This window comes from Perna viridis, chromosome 3, assembly GCF_037379345.1.
Source record: "Perna viridis isolate PV_CMFRI_1.1 ecotype Kerala chromosome 3, ASM3737934v1, whole genome shotgun sequence".
NCBI classification, from domain to species: Eukaryota; Metazoa; Mollusca; class Bivalvia; order Mytilida; family Mytilidae; genus Perna; species Perna viridis.
Window position 1 is genome coordinate 3,952,483 of NC_142447.1, and position 23,858 is coordinate 3,976,340.

The following is a 23,858-nucleotide window of genomic DNA, read 5'->3' on the forward strand; positions in this document are numbered from 1 at the left end:
ACAGGAATAATGTAGAACAGAATTCTATCTAGAGAGCCATTTAAACAACTAATAAACTTTATAAGATTTGTCCTGAAAGTCGAACTAGTTCAATTCAAATTGCCATAGAAAGTGGTATTATCTCTATTAAAATTGCCATAAAAAGTGGTACCTTCTCAATTCAAATTGCCATAAGTGTTGGACATATATTTTTCAAGCAAATTCTACTTTAACAAAACTAGACATAAAAAGTGTAGAGTTAATAAATCAAGAAGGATTTTGTTAGTAGCTGCTAGCACAGTGTCTACTACTCAATATAAATGTTAAAACACTTCCTGAATACCACAACTAATGCCACTTGTTCAATGACAAATTTGTACAACAGAACTTGGTTCTTTATTATAATTAAGCTTTTGGAAGAACAAAAAATCTTTAAAAATAATACAGGGCCATTACTTGACGGATACACTGAATATTACAATTAAATATATATTTATACATATATTTTTTCAATGGATACTATTATTTGTCTACTGGTAATCAGACTTTTCAATGGTGTATTTGTTGCATTTCATCATATCTGTTCCTTTTTCTATTTTCATTTATGCCTTGAAAATTGGATTTTAGAAATATTAAATTTCATGAAATCTTTGTCCTTAATTTCATTTTTAAACTTTTTTCTACTACTACCGTCTAATGGAAACGATCACTTGTATTTCAAATAGTTTAGGTAAATTCAAAGTTTAAAAGGGAAAATACATCATTGATTATTAACATTTACAGAATAAGTTAATTGAATAAACATTTAATGGTTCAAATGTCACTAACTAAACAATCAATTGCTAAGTTTTCATATTCCTTTATAACAGAAGTTACGATATACTGTGAAAGTACTTCAATTCGTGGATACCAATTTCCATTGATTAGAGAAAAAACGCAAGTTGGTGGATTCTTGAATTTGTGGTTTTAAGGTGTTCAGTATACAAATCAAAGGAAATCTCCTTTTAGTTGCGAACCAAATTTCGTTGTTTGGCCTACACACGAATACCACAAAAATTAGTACTCCAATAGTACTTTCAAGGTATATACATTCATGCTTAAATGAAAAACACTTCATTTGAAAAATGATTAATCTTATTTTTTGTATGCAAGTACAATATTTCAAAATGAATATAATTCATTCTATACTACAGGAATTTATAGTCTATAATACTTCCAAAACACATCTATCAAATATAATATATGAACTATCAAATAATATCATATGCAAAAGGCTAGAGGTATACTTATTCTGAGTACATACAAGAGAATATACATAATCACAAAGCAATGAAGAAAATGTTTAATTAAATTGAGGAAATCACAAACATAGAAAGCATTGCCATAAAAAGTTCAAGATGGAATGTTAACAAAATTTTCTCAATCCATTAAAATTTTAAAACTTAATAAATAAGTGCAGAAATTTAAACCAACTAAATGCTGATAGCAATACCTTAACTTAAGTGGACCTGCGACCAAAGTGATATCTTTTAAATATTACAATATGAATATTTTAAAATTTGAAACTTAAATTAGAAATCTTCTCAATTTCAATACTTGGTAGAAAGGAAAAAATATTATATTTATATGATATTGATAGGAAAGTTTTACAGGGGCTACTAGTATTTATGAACATGATTTCAAGGGTTGCTACAGAAATTTGTCATTGTCAAGCACTCATATTAGCAAAAAACACCGGTGCACAGATAAATAGAGGAAAACATTCTAAAAATAGAATTGAAAACTGGTACCCTCGCCACCAGGAGAAGAGAGAAGCGACAATGGTAAATAAAATGTCCCAACGACATCATCCTCTGTAACTCGATCCCTGCAGAAGATTTAACGAAGAAATACATGTTAAATCATTAATATAGTAAATGCAATATTTACTGTTTATATGGTAATAAACTTAACCCCATACACCTTGTTACTATACTCCAGCAATGCTAGAGGTTGGTCGGCAAATTTATTTCCATCTTAATACCAAGAATGGAGGAACCGAATCCCAACCTTTTACATTGTATGAGTACTGTTACTATTGAGTGGCCTAGTTTGCTCAGCAACACAACCGTTATAAATCAGTGTACTTTTAAACACTTTTCATTTATCGGTTACTTTGGTTTCTGAATGACATTAAAATATCTTCATTAAAAGAATTACATGACCTCTGCAATCAAACCAGTAAAATGATAAGCATAATATTGAAAATATCAAATGTGAGCCTTGATGAGTGTTAAAAATTCAATGATTTCACTATCAAGATTGTAAAAAAGAAGATGGAAGGGAGAAAGCAGTGTTTTCTCTAGAGACAAATAAATACTTAAAAAGATTCAGAAAACAATTTCAAGAGGCATTTATCATAGAAGTGGGTAGAACAGTTTTTATCTCAAATCAAAGATAAGTAATACAGGTAAATTTATAAGTTACTTTTTATTAGTAATCCATTTTAAATTAAAACAGAAAGTCATACTAAATAACAGACAATATTGTCATTAAAAACAGAAAAAAATCATCAGGTTGTGCTACCGAGCAATAATCTATATGCACAGGTTTTTAACACCTACTGGTGTTACCTTGAAATAGGCAAGTCTATTTCTGTGTGCATAGCTGTGCAGAAAGCTGGAGGATTAAATTTATAGTAAGACTTGGAAGGTTGACTAATATACTGAACAAGTAAAAGTTCGACAATAGTTGAATTAAGGAATGGAAAATTAACAATTTGAAAACTAAAGTCATCTGGCATGTTCTAAGTTTACATGATTTAATTCTCTAACAAAATCATAATTTTCTTTTCAAAGTAAGTTATTTGAACAAACATGGAATTTCCATTAGAGAAGATTATTTTCAGATTCATCATAAATCAGCCTTTCAAGTCACCAAATAAAATAAAAATAAATTAAATGGATGGTATGAAATTAAATGGATAAGAAACATGCAATATTTTGTGGTAAAACCAACCGGTCTCCCCAGCAACTGATATCTGTGGAATTACTAGTCTGGCAGACGATATTGCATCATCTTCGGTCACACGATCCCTAAAGCAAATGGTTTCATGTTAAATACAACTGTTTATAAAATTGGTCATGATACATGGATCATTAGTTCAAATAAATAAAAATTTGAATCGTTAACAACAGCCTCATGCTATTTCTTATAAACAGTCATATTTAAAATCATCTAACATGCATAAAATTATTTTTCTAAAGGTATTTTTTTTCAAAAATTATGATATATAACTAAAGCAAAGTTATATACAATGCTGTTCATTGTAAATGAATTATTAGAAATCATATTTAAGACTGAAACAACTTTTAAAACCAAATTTTTCAATCATAAATAAAAGTGTTACGTACACACAAGCATGCAATGTCAACAATAAGCCCAAATAAGATTTACTTAAAAGATTTTCTCCATCTTAAAATGTGGATGAAAAGCAATAAGCAGAATGCAAAGCAATGCAAAAAATTCTGAATGACAAAAAAATGTTGAAAAATATGAAATATGAACTTCAATAAAATAATACAAAATAAACAACACATATCAAATTTAAGTTACTTACAACACTATTACTTTATGTAATAAAAAAAATTGGGTCATATTTTTTTCAATTTTATACAAAACTTCACATATTAGCACTTTTTCTTAACTCTTTTTAATTAATGAAACTGCATCTTTAAATGGCTACTTCAATCTAGCATTGTTGTCTTTGTGCATGATCTCAATCTTTTGCAGTATAATAACAAGCTTCAAAGCAAAAAGCAAGAAATTTTGACTTTGTCATGCTGCTTTACTAAAATTGTAACCTTTATAAATAAGTATCACTACTTTCATTCTATAATAATGCAGCTATCTAATCAATTGGCACATTATGGCAACATGTGCCGAAAAAACTAGTTACATGTATCACTGCATGAAATGATGTTTTAGTTAATTAAAAAAAAAAGATTAATGTTATATGTGCATAATTTAAAATTGTACACTGTGTCAGTGATTCTAATAAGTGTTTGTTACTACTAATATTTAACACTTTAAAAGTTCCAAGAAAACATGGTGTAAAAAAATCAGTAATGTTTATAGGATGTAAAACTCTTAATTTCAGGGAATAGAGTTGGTTAATCATTGATTGAATGACCGTTACCTCATAAACTTCTCTAAGTAGTTAACCGGACAATCAATAAAATGATTTAAACATCCAATCATTTCATAGGTATTTAAGGAGGTAGACCTATGGTAAGGGACATAACTCTTGAAATCAGCGATATATTTGTATCATATTCAATTTCACCAAAGTTTATCAAGCTTTCATTTGAAACGGAATGAAATCAGTCCAAGTTACTTTGATGCTTACATGAGACTGATGTAAATGCTGAATACAAACTCTCCAATGATTTGGAAGAGATGTCCCTTACCCTAAGTCTACCTCCTTGAACTTCCTATCATTTCATAGGTATAAAAATCTGTGGCATATAGAAAGTTTAAATATCTCTGACATTTTATCAGGTGCTGGTCATTGAATCAAGGGAAGACTGACTCAATTCTTTGAAGTCAATTATGTTACTTGCTGTAATTTGAAGGGAAAAAAACTACATATTACTATGGATTCAATCATATTTAAATTTGTAATATTGAAGCATTAACTTATCTCCAGTAACTCAGTTCATTATTAGCATTAGTTATATCCTTTAATCAGTCAGGATTATTGCATTAAATCAGCATGGAGAACATTACTTACCAATCCTTAATAGTGAACTTGATTTTATCACACATCGATGGGAACTAAATATAGAAAAAAAAATTAAAATTAGTTACTATTAACCAACTTTTCCATGATACTTTATTTAATGCCAAGTGCCAATATCTGTCTGATTTCTTTTTCACGCTAAGTATCAGTTTATTTTCACATTTAAGTACCATTCTGTGTAAGAATCAGGCAACGGGTGGCAAATCTATTTTTTTGGCCTCAAATATTTTCAATGCATCTAGTGAATTAATCAAAATGCTTTTTAAATTTGTTTCGTAACATCTGCGATGTTGATATTTTTTAACTGCTTCTATAGCGAAAAAGTGTAGGAAAATCTTCCTGCCATTTTCTATAGTTCATTTCAACTAAATTTGACCTAATATCTTTAATATCTTAAAAAGGCAAAATTTACAAACACTGTTAGGACTATTTCTGGAAATAATGAGGTATAAATACTTGGATAATGCAATAAAACCTCTTTTCTTCTTCATATGCCAAATTTAATGCACATTTTGCATGATTCTTGGACAGAGAAGTACTTAACAATCAGGAGAGTGACAAGTCTTAGACTGTGTAGATTTACTGTAAATTCTGAAAGTATTGCAAACTTTCTTATTTCTGCAAATACTGAAAGTTGGTTTGAATGGCATTAAATCAGAACATTTAACTTTTGGAAAGTTTCACTATTCCCTAATTTGCTAAAACCTAAAGCATATTTTGTACCATAATTCAAGCAACACTAAATGAAGTCTAACATTTTTTATCCAATTGTATGACCCAGAACAAGTCAACTGTAATTCTAGCAACACTAAATGAAGTCTAACATTTTTTATCCAATTGTATGACCCAGAACGAGACAACCATTAGCAAGATTTCCCACCCATTTTCCCTTATAATACTAGTTTCAACTTACCTGAAGTCCTAGACTAAGTGACTGGTTCCATTCAGGACTTTCATCATTGTACATTATCTTAGTCTGTGTCTAAAACAGAAAAAATTATCAATTAACATTACATTCTTTATTTTGTTCATAAATACAATGTATAAAAGTACATAACAAAGTTTTCACAGTTCTCATTCCAGATTTCTAAAGAGTTTTTGAACTAGTAATCAAATAACTGCAAAACACATAACAATGGTACAAAAAAGGAAAATAAAATTAAAAATAAAAAAAAAGCATTGTGAAACAAATATCATGGGTTGACTTAAAATAAAATGGATAAAACAATTGAACAAACCTGTTTTCCAGCAAATGAAAATAAGAAGTACGGATCAACAAGTTCTTTCTGGTCATCTGAACCAAATAATTTCTTCACTCCTTGTAAAAAGGCTGAATCCACTGGAAATAAGAAAGAAACACATCATAAGAGTAAAAGAAACAATTCATTTCCATGGTTACTGATAGTCTTCTTGATTGCTCATCCAATAAAGTCCTAAAATAATGGACCATCAATACAGCTGCTTGTTGCTTTAGTTGTTACATTCAGTGTAAATTATTTTGCTTCCAATGAACTCTTAAAAGTTAAAATATTAACATATATGTATAAACAAGATTTGTTTAAGAAAATGACAAGGTTCTTTAAAATGCTGCTTTTGAATATAGAAATATAAATATTTAAGGGCTTCCAATATTCTTCTTTCCTTTTTTGTTCAGTAACATACATGTAAATAATTTCAGGGGAAAATCTAACATTTTTATTTTTTTTTTGTATTTCATGTTGTACATGTAGACTAATATTTTTGCAATGTTCTATTGAAACCTGTGTAAACCAAACCAATTTTCAATTAACTGTTCAATTTCAATTTTGTATAATTTAGAAAAATGTTCATTATACAAAGGTAAAATAACTGTCAAAGATGATAGATGTCTGTTTTAGACAGGTTTCAAGTTTATCAAAAGCTTGGTTTAGACAGTTTACTTTATGGTTTGGTTGTACCAGGTTTCACTGTAATACAATACACACACACACAAAATTATTTAATGAACTTACTTCTAGGTATATCTTCCCCTTTATAAACATTAATGGTGAATGTGGCTGGTTGTAGCTGTACACCTGCAGGTCTCAATAGGTTACTATAAAGGTATATATAAAGATGTAATGTAAATACTCCAGAAACAAGTTATTGTGGGGTAAAAATTATGAGTTTTTTTTGCAAAAACAGATTAATCATCTGAAAAGTTTCCATGGTTTTAACATTGAAAAAATATTCTTATTAAGACTGATTTTTCATTGGGATTTTAATTTTGTTGATTATTTTTAGCCATAAAATAAGTTATGTTTATCCACAAAAAATATTTCTGCTCCTCTATGATACCCTTAAAGTTCAAATGTCCATGAATTTTTTCTATAAAGTGCCTTTATTTAACAGATTTCAAACGTGGTAACATATCCATGAGTTTGCATCAAACAATTGATGTGTATGAAGTTTTGCCAACTTTTTCATTTGGTATAGACATCCTTAAACATGTTTTCTCTTTTCTTCCACATAAACAATCCAGAGTAAACTATATATAAAAAATATAATGTATGAATATTTCATATATGCAATATATTCACTGGTTGGTCGCCCAAAAACATTATATGGACAAGTGTGGTTAATAATTAGTTTTGTCATCATTATACAAAGCATTTCAGAACAAACCTTTCAATGTCCTCTTCATCAGCAGACTGTGATACTTTGAAACTCTGGAAAATAAGAAAACGAATTAAAAATTATGCAGGAAAAGACAGACCATAGTGTTTTGAAATGAAATAGACAGGCAAAATGTTCCTTTTATACTATATTTGGGAAATACCAAGTCTAATTATACAATTAACAGATTTTCATTTTTATTAAAATCTCACCAACTTTGCAAGTTATTATGTGTAGATGGCAGCTAAAACTTAAAACTATCCTATATTTTAAACACAGGTTGATCAAGTTATCTATTTCATATACCAGACAGTCACCAATAAAACTTACAGGAGCATCATCCCCAGGCCCAATGATACAGACACATATCTTCAGGTAGCCCTTGGCTCCTGCCATTTCTGCCTCTTCATCACTCAATAGTAACCACTTATTTAAGTAACAATGTCTCTGTTCTAAGTATATCTGGCCTATTTCCATCTGAAATATAAAGGAAGTATATTATACAACCTTACATGTCCAGAAACCATTGGAAAAAAATGTTGATTTACATCTGCATAAAGTTTCAAAGCCTATTTTGCTAAGGCCAGTGTTATAAATATTTGTTTCATATATTATAACTTTCCAACATTAAAAAGATTAATGGGTTTCTCAAGTATTTTATTCATTTTGAAAACAAAATTTAGTATGAAATTCAAATATGCTGCATTGAATTATCATTTATCAAAACAAAAACAGGATTTAAATAGTAGGTGGGGGTTTGAGAAACAAAGCTATTTTTGATTTTGGCCTTAAACTGTTATTTATAAAACTTTTATGACACCATGTAACCATGACAACATTACTTACCTTAAATGAACCAATCAAAGCATCCGATCTAAAAGTCTTGGCATTGAACACCTATAAATATGAAGGAATTGTAGCAATATAAGTGGCGCTCATGCGAGATCCGTAAGAATAGTCAAGATCGTAAAAAACCCCAATCATCATTGCAATATAAGTTACAATTACTTTACAAACTAATTGGCTATGAAAGCCATAACTCAAAATCAGTTTTTACCTCTTTTCATATCATACATGACATAGCATCAAATTATTATAGCCTTTTTATTGTATTGTAGGTAGAAAAGATTGTTTAGGATTCTCACATTTATAAATTGTACAATTAACACCATATTTTCAGTTATAATGTGCAGTATGTGACATACTGCAAAAATTTAACCATTCTGTAACATCAAAATCAAATGTACATAGTCATTTTAAATGTAATTGTTCTGCTCAACTTTGGACATCTAAATTGACAAAAAAAATACTGTAAAATTATAAATTTTCGAGGCAGCTAATTTTCGCGGTTTCTTAAAAGTCAACATGTTCACGGGTATTAATTTCGCAGTTTTCAAGTTTGAAGAAAATGAAGTTTTTCAATACTCTCGGCAGTGTGCCATTCCTCTTTTGATCAGTTATTTAACTATTAATATTTCAATAAATTAATGACGGCTGTTAATACACATTAATTCATTGAAAAGTCCACATATTTAGTTGCCATTGTAATCTAGCAGTGTATACTGGTATATTTTTTATTTAAAACTGAAAAGAACTCACTTAAGTGCCGAAGCCGTAGCTAATTGTATGGATAAGTTTTGACACTTTAATTGCATGTTTACGGATAAACCTTTTATTGACAGTCCCCAGCGTGTGTATTTAACGATCACATTTATCAGTGATTACCTGTAGTGTGTGTTAGACAATTACATTTTGTTCTTTTGTGAATAGAATGTTTGCACAGTATTTATTTCTATTCTTTGATGAGACAGGTACTCTATGGCCATTGATACAAATCATTATGTAAAGTACCATGAATTTAGAAATTGCAACCCACATGCTAAATTACTGTATACATTTTTATGATAGACTTTAGTATAGTCATACTTGATTGCATTGAATGATATGACCCTTACAGACAACCCCGAAAATAGCAAAAATTAGTACACTGCGAAAATTAATACGTTTACAGTATTTCTATGGCAACATTCAATTGTGATACACAGCAAAAAACAACATATGTTTTTCATGTGTTTAGGACAACCATGAACAACATATGTTTCTGACAAACAAATTAATTCATGAAAAACAATTAAATGAAAATCTAATGGTATTTATACATTTTCCATAGGATTTCATTCACCAAAACAATGGTTTTCATATGATTTTAGAAAACACATATCTTCATGTATTTTTAAAAGCACACAATCTTTATTTTTCCATACTGGTCCTAAACATATGTTTCCATATGTTTTAAAACAAAAGAAAACATATGATGCAATTTTTCATGTGTACTGAATTTAAAAGTTACCTTGAATTCAATATAATCTTCAAACAAATCCATAGGTGACTTATGGAAGTTGAAGAAGAATGGTTCATTCCAGTAAGGAGTATTTGTTGACTTCTTCACCCGTGTTGTTTTAGTCTGACCTGCCACAGTTACTTTGGTACAAGGCTGAATGTTATCTCCCTGTAACTGGCGGGCTTCTATAATTTTCACTCTGATCTGAAAACAGCAAAGATGATGTAAAATCAAAATAATGCAATTCATACCTTTAAAAAATGTTTATTTGATCAATTAAGATTTTTGTTCTTATACAGTGAAATATATTTCAAGAAGAAAATTTCTTTTGCAATTAAATAAATGTACTATTAACTGCATTGTTTACTTATTTCTTCAAAAAAAAAAAAACTTACACAATTGTGCCTTCACAAAACAACAAATGGTTCCACTTCAGTAATACAAGGCAGATTTTTCTGCCACTTTTCCAGTTTGAACTCAAGGCCTCAAATTTCTTCAGTGAATTGAGAACATCCTGAGCATCACTACTACTGAAGATACTAAGTTCCCTACCTGAAAATCAGTAGGCTTTGTTGATAGATTTCCCAGCATCCTTTTTGCCATACCACCTCTTCTTCTCCTTCTCTTCTTTGGTTTTGGAATAGGTTGTCCTGTATTTGGGTCAATCTGAGGGGGGCCAGTATCTTCCTCTTCAACTAATTCCTCCTCTTCTTCCCCTCCCTCGTCCATCAAGCCACCAACACCAGCTCCTACCAAATCTCCTAAAACAGCAGTTTTGGATGTGGTCGAAAGAGGTAAAAGTTTTATTTATAACTTAACCTTTAATGCCAGCTCCTTACTATTTTCACAGAAATAGAGTAAAAACATTTGGAAGAAAAAAATTACTTTGATCAGAATTTAGAGTTGATCAATACATAGCCCTTCAGTTAGTTATTTTTTTGTTTTTTTTTTCACTGGCATATATTTCATATGCGTAATTTCATCTATTTAGCTACTGTGTAACTAAAAGAACATTGCATTATAGAAATTGAAAAATACAATGACTATTCATTCAAAGCTTAAAAACTTTATATATAGATTTCATTTCCCAATATTCAGCGTATTATTTCTGACTTATATGCATTCTGAATAAATCACATTATATTTAAAAAAAAAAAAGCATAAAAATGTATGGCTTAATGAGGATAGAAAAATATATATCATGCACAAAAACTTACAAATAATGAAAAGATTTAAGTAGCAGTCCATATAAAATTCAGGTATAGCCTATGGTACATACAGTTGATTCATGATGTAGAAAACCAAACAAACATTTTATCAGTCTTCAGATGCTATATTTTTATGTAACATTAGTCTTTTCTGTACAGATCTGTACTTTAAAAAAAAATCATATATTTATCTCCCACTAAAATCAACCAAATCAAAGCAAATCAAGGAAGATAACTCTTGCAAAATATTAATTTCATGTACAGTCAATATAAATTTTATCTCAAAAGCGCAACATCACAAAAAAAAAATATGACTGGTTATGTGGTCCGTAACTGATTCTGGATTAGAAATTAACCTGAGTTAGGTAGGTTTTTGATACGCATCAATCACCTTCTGCCTGATCTTTATACAGACAGCTACTTAAATAGCTCGACAAATTTTTACCTCGTTCATCGTCAGAATCATAATATTCCTCTTGCGATTTTGTTTCCTTATTTTCCTTCTTTTTAAAATTAAAATTAAAAATCTTATCCATTATCACAAAAATTCAACTCCACACTTTTACAATCAAACTTTGCACAATTTGAAACAACCAGTCTTTCTATAACATATATATATTCCTCAAGTGAAAATGCCAACCAAAGTGAATGTTCAATTCTTCGAAAAAGCATCAAAATTATTCACAAATCAGCACTTTCTGACATTATCATAAATCATCAACCACTGGTCCATCTGACTTATAAAAGGGATGTACAACTAATTGTTGATAAATTATGCATCCTATGTGATATAATTGCCAAATTGGAGTGTTATAATACAATTAACATTTAGCTGTACTGTATATGAATTACTCGAATTGCATAATGAATAAAAAACTAAGATCTATTAAATCACAGTTGTTACTTGCTATAGCAAATATTTCAAGCATTTAAGAATGAGTACAGTCTCTGCTTTGTACCAGATTATTTATGTGCTAACTTATAGACAACAGCATGCACCACACTCAGACACATTCTCCATGGCAGAGAAGCAACTACTAATTTGTACATCTTCCGTGCAACTCAACCATGAATCTAACCACCGACATTCTGCACTTGAGAGGAGGCAACCAGGCAACTTGAGGAGAGTTTCATCCCAGGTGACCACCAGGTAGGTCAGAACCGAAGTGCAAACAAAACCTGAGGTTTGAATTACTTTGTTTTACTAAACCAACGTAAGCTTGGATTTAGCATCAAACAGTGACAATCGTAGAGAAAATGGCTTTGGGCAGATATGAAATTGTCATCATTTCCCAATAATGTGCAATACTTTGTACAAGTAGGACATTACAGGTATAAATTATTAACTGTATCACGAGACTTACCTCCCCCTGTTTCGGCTGTCACACCACCAGTTGTAGCTGCAGGTGGTTGTGCTGAGGCTGGTGGTTTGTACATCACTTTTATGTTCAACTGACACTGTAATTGAATACAAATTCAAAAATTAGATGTTTGTGCATATGAATGTCCAGATCATAATTTAAAGTTTTCATATGTGTGAAATACTTTTACCAGTTAAAAAACATCTATGTAAATGTTCTGGTTATTGCCAAATGCTTACTAATAACTAATTGGACTTAAATACAAGAAAGATGCTGCAAAGAAAGATGGTAGTAAACCTGAAAATCTCTTCAATATCATGATACACCTTCACATTTTAAGAGGTGGTAAATAATTCTCTCAGTGTTTATCTGACAGAAACCTCACACATAACTATAATATTCCTTAATTTACGAAAGGTAACTATAATGACTAATTGATTAATAGTGGTTTCACATCCTATGGCAGATGTTTCATGAACTGTTATCCTGCTAGCTCATGGAAACAACAATTCCCTGGTAGCAAACTTTCTGAAGATTTGTCAGACTCTTAGGTATCACCAGTAAAAATGTGACAGATCCGGTAAAAAATTCTGGAATGCCAGACCAGAAATCCAGACAATTTTTGATACTAGTCATTCTTGATTCAGGTCAAAATGGACAGTAAAACTTCGTTTGGTCCTGAAAATAGTATGTCAACACAGGACCAAATGTCCTGAAAAAAACTGAACCTTTGGAAAAACTGAGAGGCATGTCATCTCACTAGCTCATGGAAACAACAGCCCCCACGAAGGCATGTCATCCCGCTACCTCATGGAAACAACGGTCCAAAGGTAGTCATGTCATCCCACTAGCTCATGGAAACAACAGCTCCAAGGTAGGCATGTCATCCTGCTAGCTCATGGAAACAACAGCTCCAAGGTAGGCATGTAATCCTACTAGCTCATGAAAACAACAGCTCTAAGGTAGTTATGTCATCCCACTAGCTCATGGAAACAATACATCCAAGGTAGGCATGTCATCCCGCAAGCTCACAGAAACAACAGCTCCAAGGTAGGCATGTCATCCTGTTAGCTCATGGAAACAACAGGGAAGCAGTGAATACCAATTTTTGAAGTCTTTGGTGTGACAAACACCAGTAAGTATTGCCTAAATCAATACCCAATTAACTGAGAGATAACTGACAATAAATTTGAAATTGACTTTACTGCACTTGTTCTTGTAAAATAGACTCTTAGCTACATGCAGTTTCAATAAGAAAACATATTTTATTTATTCTAAACATCTAATGAAAGTATTCTACATGTTTGAATAAACATGTACATACCAGATAAAATTTGAAAATTGATGACATTTACTTAATAAGTAATCCAGGAAGATAAATTTACTATAATCAATGGAAATATTATTTACCAGTCATTATTTCTCTCCTGAACATATGTTACACTAAATGTTCAAATTATACCTTATAAGTATAATACAAGGCTTATCAAATTTCACACAGGAAAAATTTGACATAACATGAAAAATCAAACTGAAAGAAGAATAATTGAAAGCGTAAAACAGATGCAACCATATTGTATAGAGATTTCATTCTGAATAACCAGTTATTTAATTTGTATATAAAATGCAAAAATATCAATCATATATTGGAAATTCAAAACCAAAATTATTGCAGCACCGAGAGGTTCTACCATGTGCAATTTCTTTTGTAAACTTTTGATACAATAATATGTGATGGACGAAACTGGCCACAAAGTAGTTTTAGCCAGCAGATAAATTTGGTTTTCTAAATTTTAAACCAGTTTCAAAGCAAAATCTGGATAGACAATTTACTTGCAATGAAACCCATTTCAATGGAGTACATATTTGTACAATGGATATATGGTCAGTAAGAATTGGCAATAATAAAAATTTTGTCTATTGAAAAATAACATAAATTTTCCATGTGAATATTGTTTATTGCCCGAAGTGCAAAAATTTTTATGATAGCCAATTCTTATAAATTAATTTCAAAACATATTTTTCTCTTTAAACATGAGAAAAGTAGCTCTGAATTTAACTGAATAGGGGTGTGTCAAAATTTTTTTTATAAACTGAGATATAACAAAATTATTTTAACCAATCAGATTACAGTATTCACCTCAATTTAATTTATTTTTAAATGTCTTCAAAAGCTGCAAAATTGTAAATATTGCTTTTGTCATTTTCATGGCAATAAACTATTTTCCAACCAGCTGAGTGAATGTAGTCATCTTTCTAGGTACAAATATGTATGTATACAAAAAAACATATAGTTTGTCAATACTAGCTGCACATTTTATTGAGCACTTAAATATACACATTGAATAGACATTGCATCACCTTAAAACACAAAACTTTTCTTTTGCTCATGCTGGACTCAGGGTTTTATAAATCCAAGACTTAAGTCTGATATTACCTGTGTTGGACGTCCACTGCCATCCTGCATCGTTAAGTTCATATTTTCTGACTGGGCCCCTCCTCTCATCAAATTTCTCATTGGAACTCGACATTTTGCCAACAATCTGAAAAAGCCAGAGCCCACTTTGTAATTACAGTCTGCTAAAAAGATCACTATGAAAAAAGTTTTTTTTTTCAAATCCTTTTACAATATTCCAGACCACACAATACAGAAAAAAACCAGAAGAAATAGCAGGTCTAAGTGACTACCTGTATTCAGCAATGTCATTCCTTAAAAGACCAGGATTTTAAAAAATATCCCAATGTAATGCATATTCTGTAAAATAAACTTGTATATAAAGACAACCTGTCTTATGTGACCAAGATTGTGTTTTCCTATGTCATTTTACACAGGACCACTGCAAATGAAACTTGTAACTAAAGTTTTGTTATAACAAAAATTGTGGAAGTACAAAATGTGCCATGCCAGCATTATATTCTAAGCTAGTAAAATATTACAAAATGTTACATTATGGACATATCACCTGTTTCTTCCAACTCTTTCCCAGTCTTTAATCTCTACCATAAGTTCATCACTAGCACCTAAAGGCTGACCTTTCAAATCAAACTCAAAAGTCTAAAAAAGAAAAAAAAATGTGCTTATAAGGGTTTTCATTGCCAACTATCATACAGTCTTATTGAAAGTCATGCAAGTTATATTTAAGAATTGGTTTCTATAGTTAATTCAGTCATTAAGAAATAGATATATGACTTGTCTGACTAAAACCCAAATCTGACCTTTTTTTTTGGAAGTCAAAAACTTCCAAAATTTCTGTCTGACCGACTGAATTTTTGTTCGACATGTCTGTTGGTCAGATGGTATTTCATAATGACGGAGTCATAATTCATGCTAAAAATCATAAGAAGACAATACCTTAAAACAATATATCACAAGCAGTGATTTCCCACTTTTCCATGGGCATTACCGGTATGTGTTAACTCAGGGCAAGACTGTACAACCAAATTCACAGGCAATAAAAGCCTTGTGATCACAGAGGCTGATCCAGAAATTCCAAAAAGGGGGAGGGGCACTAACTGGCCTGAACAGGGCTCTACACTTTAGTGCTTTATACTATATAATAATCAACCAAAATTTTCAAAGGCGAGAACAAGGCTCCACCGCTCCCCTCAGATCCACCTATGATCACAGTCAGAAAATCCTTACTAGTACAAAAAACATGTATTTATTTCATATCAATACAGGACAATCCAACATCTCATGCTTCAGTACAGGAGATGACCAAAACCATTATTTGTAGGCAGAAATTTCAAATATGCAAGGCCTGCTTACATACTACCTTATATTGGATTTATAAACATAAGAAATCTCTCAATCATATGGCTAATTTAAACTTGATCATTTAAAAGTAATTTTACTGGCCATGACCAGATACATTGGTGGACATGGAAAATATTTTTATTAGTTCACTGAGTATAGGTAAAAGTATTTCATACAATAGTAAAAGATCAAAGGATCACAGCTCAGGTAAACTTTGACAGGTAACATAGGTGTGTCACACTTCCTACTATATATGTGGGCAGATATATGAGAAAATGTTCATCAGAATAAATTCACACTGAAATCCAATTTCTTAAAGATTAAAAATTGAAATAAATACTTAATGATGTAATTCATACAGGTCCAGTCTTACAGAAATATTTTCATAGATTTAAAGTTAGGTTTTCAACATTAAAGCATGATTATGTATGTCATATTTTCATTCATAAATGACTTTTTAATCATATTGATGATCTGATCATGGATGAAATCAGTCTTTTAAAGGAGATCAATATCAGCAGGACACTACGATCCTCTCAATTTGTAGTCCTTGCATTTCATATCTGCAATAGTTAAAATGAGTTATAGGTCATAAATAATTCACATAGCCATAACACCAAGGAACTTTGAACAATTAATCTATCAACCTCCCACACACTAAGTAAATCTTTAAACAATGCAAAAGTATTTTCATAGGTAAATAAATTCTAGTTTGAATTGAGTGAATTTGCTCTTAGAAATTATGGGTTCAAACATACTTTTAAGAGTGAAAGGTCCTGGATTGTTTTGTATCCTAAATTAAAGGGTCCACCAGAAGAAAGTGAAAGATTCTAAATAAGAATAAATGTAAGGTATGACAGGTCCAGGATCTAGGAAAATGAAATTTCTACGCTCCAGCATCTGAAATTGAAGGTTCCCAACCTGGGTCCAGGGCTAGTTAAAAACTGTTTGAACCCCTTCAAAAGAAGTAGTTAAAAAGACTCTGCTACAAAATATCATAATTTTAACATGCAATGTATTTGATAAATAATTTAGGTTCAATACATTTAATTGCCATCAAATTAAGCATTTTTCTCAAATATCGCAGAGCACAGTAAAATATACAAAGGAACTCCTGTATGCCCCAAAATAAAACAGGTATAAAATCCTCAGTATCAAGAACATAGCTGATTACCCTCTGCAAAGTATCTTTATGCCCACGTTTGTGTCCAAATACAAAACCCAGAAGATACTCTGCACAGTGTCAAGATGATTTCTTAATATGTAAACATTGTCATCAAAACTGTACTTAGTCATTATCATATATGTAATTGACAATGATTATCCATGTATAACTTGAGGCATTTATACATACATTTTTCTACATATCTATTCGCTAATTACTCATAAAATGTTGTCGAGTCAACATCCTACTGGATCATCAATGACACTTTAATATGTGAAATTTACACAGTGAATAATTTTGTTGTACAACTTTTTTTGTGATGTCTTGAGACAGCTGATTCGACCTTTTCAAACCTATTGAAAATCACATCTACGGTGACAGATCCGAAAACTTAGAAGGGGGACACTCCAGTGATTTCCAGTTTTTCTCTATATAATATATCCTCCTATGATCTATATTGTACATCTTATAATGTACAAAAATTAAGGTCAATTGTGACTTTAGCAAAAATGAAAACAACAGAACTCTCAAATAACATTTTTCTAAAATGTTTATCAAAATAAATGTGCATGCTACTTTACCTGGACAGTGGGTTATTTAAAAGTTAACACAAAACAAAATGTGCAAGTTTAGTGTGAGATCTACATTTCTCTCTTTCAAGTTGACACTGCAAACAAATTCATAATTAAAATTTACATTAATCATGCTAGAATAGGAATGAACTTAGAACGAAAATTTCTAATTGGACAATTAAAACATACATGTACTATACACACACTTGATTTAAATAATATACATTAAAAAATACCTGTAATTGTGTGGGAGGACATGTAATACTATGCTATTACCAAGCTTTTTGTCAACAATGAATGGTTTTATCGCTGGTGTGAATACAGCTGATAAATTATCTATGATAATGTTGAGGGATGGTACAACTAGACTTAGATATGCATGGGTGTTATGTTTACATAAGATACTTAGAATCTTTATAACCCACAATGTATACAATTCATGTAACTATCTATATACATTGTAGGTATCTCAAAAATACATGTATGTGTCAATGTTCAAAATATACATGTAAGATTACAAAGATTACAAGGGTCTGTGGCTTTATTTGCATGAAGTGAGTCTCAATTGGGAATTTAGGTCAATTAGGGTCACACAATCACTCTATGTATTAGTAATGTGAAAGCAGACCAGATAATAAAGAAAATTTGTGGGGAGCTGGTGTTCTACAGGGCTGATAGACCCCCATGCTAAACATTTAATAGTTCTGGTGATAATAGGTGAAATCCTTTCGAAAATGACAGACTTCTAAGGGCAATACATGTACATGAACCAACATTTCCTCTTCCTATGAAATAGGTTTATAAAAAGAACTGGTACAATACACAAGTACATGTATGAACATCTCTCACTTTCACATGATAAAATGAAAATTTGATCACAAGCACAAGTATATGTACATGTAAATACTTTTTTGTGGTTTAAATCCCTACATACAGGATACTGATGTATATAACTTTGCCCTTCATTGAGATTTTTGGTTTAAAGAGTGTATTATTTTATAATTGTTTCATATCATCACTTTTTCAATCTAATTTTTTTATGAGTACTTATAAGGGACAGATTTTCAGCTATGAAGCCCATTTATAAGTTTTTTTCATAATTATGAATATCAATCTTTTTAAAAAGTCTTAATATTACAAAAAAATCATTACCTTAATAGAATCGGTACATGTATGTACTAGTATTTTGTCACCTTGGAATTCTTCTAGCAGTAGCCCAAACCACTAAAACTTCATATTGACATGTTATTTTGAAAAAATTTCCTCCTATTTTTAAGTAAAGTGAACCCACTTTAGGGCAATAAAAAATCTTTTCAATTTTTATTACTACCAATTTCCCAAATATTCTTAACTGCTAAGGAAGTATTTGTTACTGAAATCATGTTATCATCCAAATGTTATTAGAGGAACATTGTCAACCTCTCAAACTGAATCTCTGATACATGCATGAATGTACAAATACATAACCAGAATAGATGCAATACCTAATCAGACTGGTGTGTGGGAGAAATTGACGTTCTGCCTGAGTGGGAATAACATCACTAAATTTTTAAATATACCAGGCCTATATATACAGGTGTTAAGTCAAGTTCAGTATAGTAAAAAAAATATGCTTATAGGTGTTCAATATACTGTACACTGAAGCATTAAAACATCCTTGAACTTGAATTTTCTACAGTATAATATAAATGTTCTTAAGATTTCTCGAGCCTACAGTGGTGATTTCAAAGTCATTTTACAATCACACCCACTTGACTGTTAACTGGATATTTTTCTTCCCACACAACAATAGCAGTAAACTATATGTATGTGTACAAAAGTTAATAACTAATTCTTAAAAATTATAGCCAGTCTTAGTCATTTTTTAAGTTAGCCAAATAAGTATTGGTATCTTATTTCAGTAATTCAAACCAACTGGGATTGAATATGGGCAATACCATTTAGAAGTACCTTACATATTTTAATTTTGAAGCCCAGTGAAGTACCTATTTCCTTATATACTTATCAGATTTTGGGCGAACTACTTGAAGCTATTGAGTAAAGAAGCACCAAAATAGAGAATCTATTTCCTTAAATGAAAGTTTTAATAATTTATTATACTTTTGTAGTAACAGTTTAATTGGCAAGATAAAATATAGCAATAAACAATACTCAAATGCTAAACAGCAACAATCAAAACAAAAAATAAAGACAAAAGAATTACACTCCATGTATAATACAAAAAAACTTAATATTCATTTATATTAAAAAAATGCATGTAATTATTGACTTTTCCCAATTTTGTAACCTGTGAATGTAAGATGACAGTTAATATCAAGATAATCAAAATATTATTGCAAATTGTCAAGCTCTATTTTCAGTAACAGTTTTAACTTGATTGGGTAATTTAGACATTGTCAACTACTTAATCTAATACTGACATAATTATTGTCTATTATATATAGCGTTAACAAATATCACGTTATAGACTGGTAAAGTGTTGTTTGTTTTCAAGCACTGTTGATCAATAACCTCTGTACATGTATAGGTGAAAAATGAAACAAAATATAAAGAGAATAGGTATGGTGTCAAAAAAACTGGGGTCTCCAAATGAACGCAGAAAAACCCTCATAACACAGGGCAGGCTGCAGCTGGCCCCAAAATATCTAACAATACATCTTGTACTTTTATAATAGGGATACGGAAATATGACGTAAATCAATAAAAATCAAACTTAATCATCAAATGACAAGTAAGTTTATACTGCAATACATGTACATGTTTAATCCATACACCAAATAGGGTTTAAGTACATGCATACATGTACATGTATACATCCTTAATCTCCTTGTCATTGTATTATATGTTTATATTACAGTACTATTATTCACCAACTGTAATTTTGAGACTTGTAAGCAGAGTCTGATATTGTCTATCAAATAGTACCTAAAATCGATAATAAACTTTTCATAACATGCTAATCATTATCTTCAATGCTTTAGTTTAATTCTTTTTATCTTTTTTTAGGATGATTTTTATTTTAAGTTACAAAAAAAAAGTATGATATATGATATCAGTAAAGGTGCATAATTCAATGAATACATGTACAAATGTACTCGGAAACAAATATTCTGTCGGTAACTGCACTATAGAATCCATATTTTCCTTTAGAAAACATACCTCATTCCAAGTTGGGTTTAATTCTGACTTAATAACTTCTGTTTTCTTCTTTTGACCTGAAAATAATTTTTTAAATGTATTAAAACACTGTTTACATATGCCTCTTACTGTAAGACGCCTGAAACTAGTTGACTTATGGACATGATGATGAAGGTTCTATCTAAACTAGGTACATTGTATATGTAACGTTCATATTCTTATCTTCATTGAACATAACAATCACAAAGTGAACTTACGATGTACCAGACAAAAGAAAGTAAGCGTAAAGAAAGAAGTCAGGCCCAATATTTTTATGGTAGTGAGAAGTAATTTTTAGTGCACTTTCATTTTTTTTTACAATTTACAAGATTTTTACCTTCAATATCCCTCTAAAACTAAAATTCAACTTATGATATGGGGTGTATTTAGGATTTTAATTTAAAATACTGGCATAGAGAAAACTTAACCTAATAATTCGATACAAAATCAGATGTACAATTCAAATTTTATAATTAATTTCTTGGAACAACCTAAAAATTTGTTAAGAAATCACATCAACACATGAAATGCTTCTGGTCACAAAAAAATTGTCCCAAAAACTATCAGGATGATATATAAGCAATTTTAGTTATGGAGGTTTAAAACCATTTCTACAAATGAACTTAGTTCAACCTAATTTGATGCAAAATATTGAGATCAACAATCAATTGCTTCTAGACAGCCTACAAAATGAAACTATTTTTTTTATCCACGAAATGATCAAACTATGTTTTGCATGGAGGAAAACAACATAAGTGTACTTCCAGGTATGTACACACGTAAGTTCCCAAGACTTGTTAACTTATTCAACTTACCCTTATATTCAATTGATGTGTAGGGGTCACTTTCTCCGAACTTTTCTGCATTTGGAACATTAGTTGCACTTACGACAACTACTTGCAGTGCAGACATTTTTGCTGTTTATTTTCACTGTTCCATTCCTTTGATCGTCCACACCCGGCTGTCAAGTCACGGTCTAATGACACCGTTGACAATGATGGATAACATCCGAGTATATTCGAAAGTCTAGAAGTTTTTACCCGCGAAAATTTAATGCGTTGTCACGCGCCGAAAATTGCGGACGTCGTTGAGGGCACTTAAGTGATTCACGCCTATGTTTTGTTTTGTTTCGAACATCTGTAACTTCAATCACAAACTATCGCTAATTAACACAGAGCTAAATCAAAAGAATTTGAACTTGAATGAAAAAAATCCGCATTTTGCAAGCCCCAGCAAAATAGCATCATATATATAGCTACAGTTTTGCTATAAAAATCCTGACATAGGATTATATATAGTTTTGCTATCATTCCGATTTAACTCAGAAATGTAGTATACCCGGACCGTGACATTTCACAGGGACTTTAGGTCCTCTATATAGATACGTGACTGCAGATAACTTTGTGACAATTTGTGGAAATAAACCTATATTCAGACACTTAAACAAGCAAATCCAACAATTGTTTCCTGTAAAAGAAGTATATATTTTTCAAAACCTTACATTATGAAGATCCATGAAAAAAAATATTCTGTTCTATTTTGTCATAAAAAAATGTAGCCATGGTAACATAATGAAAAAAATATATCAGTTTTCATAAAAATATATAGTTCTTGGTAGAGATTCCTCATATTTTGTAAGAAGATGTTTTAGAGATTCCTCATACTTTGTAAGAAATAATTCCAAATCATCTTCCAAATATACAGAGGAAGATGTTTACAAAATGCTGGAATTTTTAATCAACAACATATTTGTCCAGTGTGGTGGACGTGTTTTTCAACAAACGGTCGGCATTCCAATGGGAACAAATTGTGCTCCTTTACTTGCTGACCTATTCCTTCACTCTTATGAGGCTGACTTTATAGCTGATCTGATCAGAAAGAAAGAATATCGTTTGGCTAGATCCTTCAATCTCAGTTTCCGCTATATAGATGACGTATTATCTTTAAACAATCCTAATTTCGGGGATTTGATACATTGCATCTACCCAAAAGAACTTGAGATAAAGGATACTACAGACACTGTGAAGTCAGCCTCATATCTTGACCTACACTTAGAAATCGATGGTAAAGGAAAAGTATTGACCAAACTTTACGACAAACGTGATGATTTTTCATTCAAAATTGTCAACTTTCCTTTCATCTGTGGCAACATCCCTTCAGCACCTGAGTATGGAGTATTCATATCACAACTCATACGTTATGCCAGAGCTTGCCGAAACTACGCAGACTTTTTTGTATCGCACTAGAACTCTAACAAATAGACTTCTGGAACAGGGATATGTTGCTACAAGATTGAAGTCATCACTACAGAAGTTTTATGGTCGTCATCATGAACTCGTGGATCGTTATGGTGTATCCATCTGCACCATGAAAAGTGGTTTATTCAACGGGTCATAGTTTTCCTCTCCTCGTTTGTCTACACCGGACTTGACTTTTTATGAGCAACTCGGCGGGTGTTTCTAGAGAAGCAGAGGACTCTTACCCTACCAGTGCACCTGGTCCATGCTCCCAGTTTTTAGTGGAGTCCGAGTTGCTCATTTGCCTTTGTTACTTTGTATGTATGATTTTAGTTACTTTATGTTCTTTGTTGTGTATGTCTGTTTTCCATGTCGGGTCTTTGTCCCTGGATTACATTCTTTTGATTACCGCTATAACCTTGGTTCCCTTGATTACTCTTTAAATTGTCAATTTTGTGTGTGCTTGATTTCATTGTCCAGTCGTTGTCCTTTTATATGGTGCGGGGAGGGGTGGGGTCACTGATAGCCATGGGGAAAATTTCTTATCCAAATTGATAAGGTGACGAACTGATCATTTACACGCATTTTTCTGCAACCTGCTCGAGACCTTTGTTTCTATGTACCTTCTCTTAATTTAAAATGATGTC

At 31.1% G+C, this 23,858-nt stretch overlaps 1 protein-coding gene across 18 annotated transcripts in view; it reads right to left on the reverse strand.

Moving 5' to 3' along the window:
• Positions 1-21,960, reverse strand: part of LOC148620708 (myoferlin-like) — a 72,877-nt gene extending 50,917 nt beyond the window's left edge. For 16 of the 18 annotated variants that reach the window (XM_088574432.1, XM_088574427.1, XM_088574426.1 and 13 more), the window contains exons 1-15: positions 21,790-21,960; positions 20,957-21,012; positions 15,267-15,358; positions 14,741-14,846; positions 12,307-12,400; positions 10,287-10,495; positions 9,744-9,938; positions 8,240-8,290; positions 7,724-7,870; positions 7,403-7,446; positions 6,751-6,833; positions 5,998-6,098; positions 5,673-5,741; positions 4,751-4,794; positions 1,770-1,846 (exon numbers count right to left, since the gene is read on the reverse strand). In XM_088574432.1, the coding sequence (XP_088430558.1) occupies positions 1,770-1,846; positions 4,751-4,794; positions 5,673-5,741; positions 5,998-6,098; positions 6,751-6,833; positions 7,403-7,446; positions 7,724-7,870; positions 8,240-8,290; positions 9,744-9,938; positions 10,287-10,495; positions 12,307-12,400; positions 14,741-14,846; positions 15,267-15,358; positions 20,957-21,012; positions 21,790-21,886 (1,465 nt within the window). In that variant the 5' untranslated portion in view covers positions 21,887-21,960. Of the gene's footprint in view, positions 1-1,769; positions 1,847-2,976; positions 3,054-4,750; positions 4,795-5,672; positions 5,742-5,997; positions 6,099-6,750; positions 6,834-7,402; positions 7,447-7,723; positions 7,871-8,239; positions 8,291-9,743; positions 9,939-10,286; positions 10,496-11,387; positions 11,664-12,306; positions 12,401-14,740; positions 14,847-15,266; positions 15,359-20,956; positions 21,013-21,789 lie in introns of those variants that run through there. The other 2 variants (XM_088574424.1, XM_088574440.1) reach the window with 2 other exon arrangements.
• Positions 21,961-23,858: the final 1,898 nt, after the last annotated feature.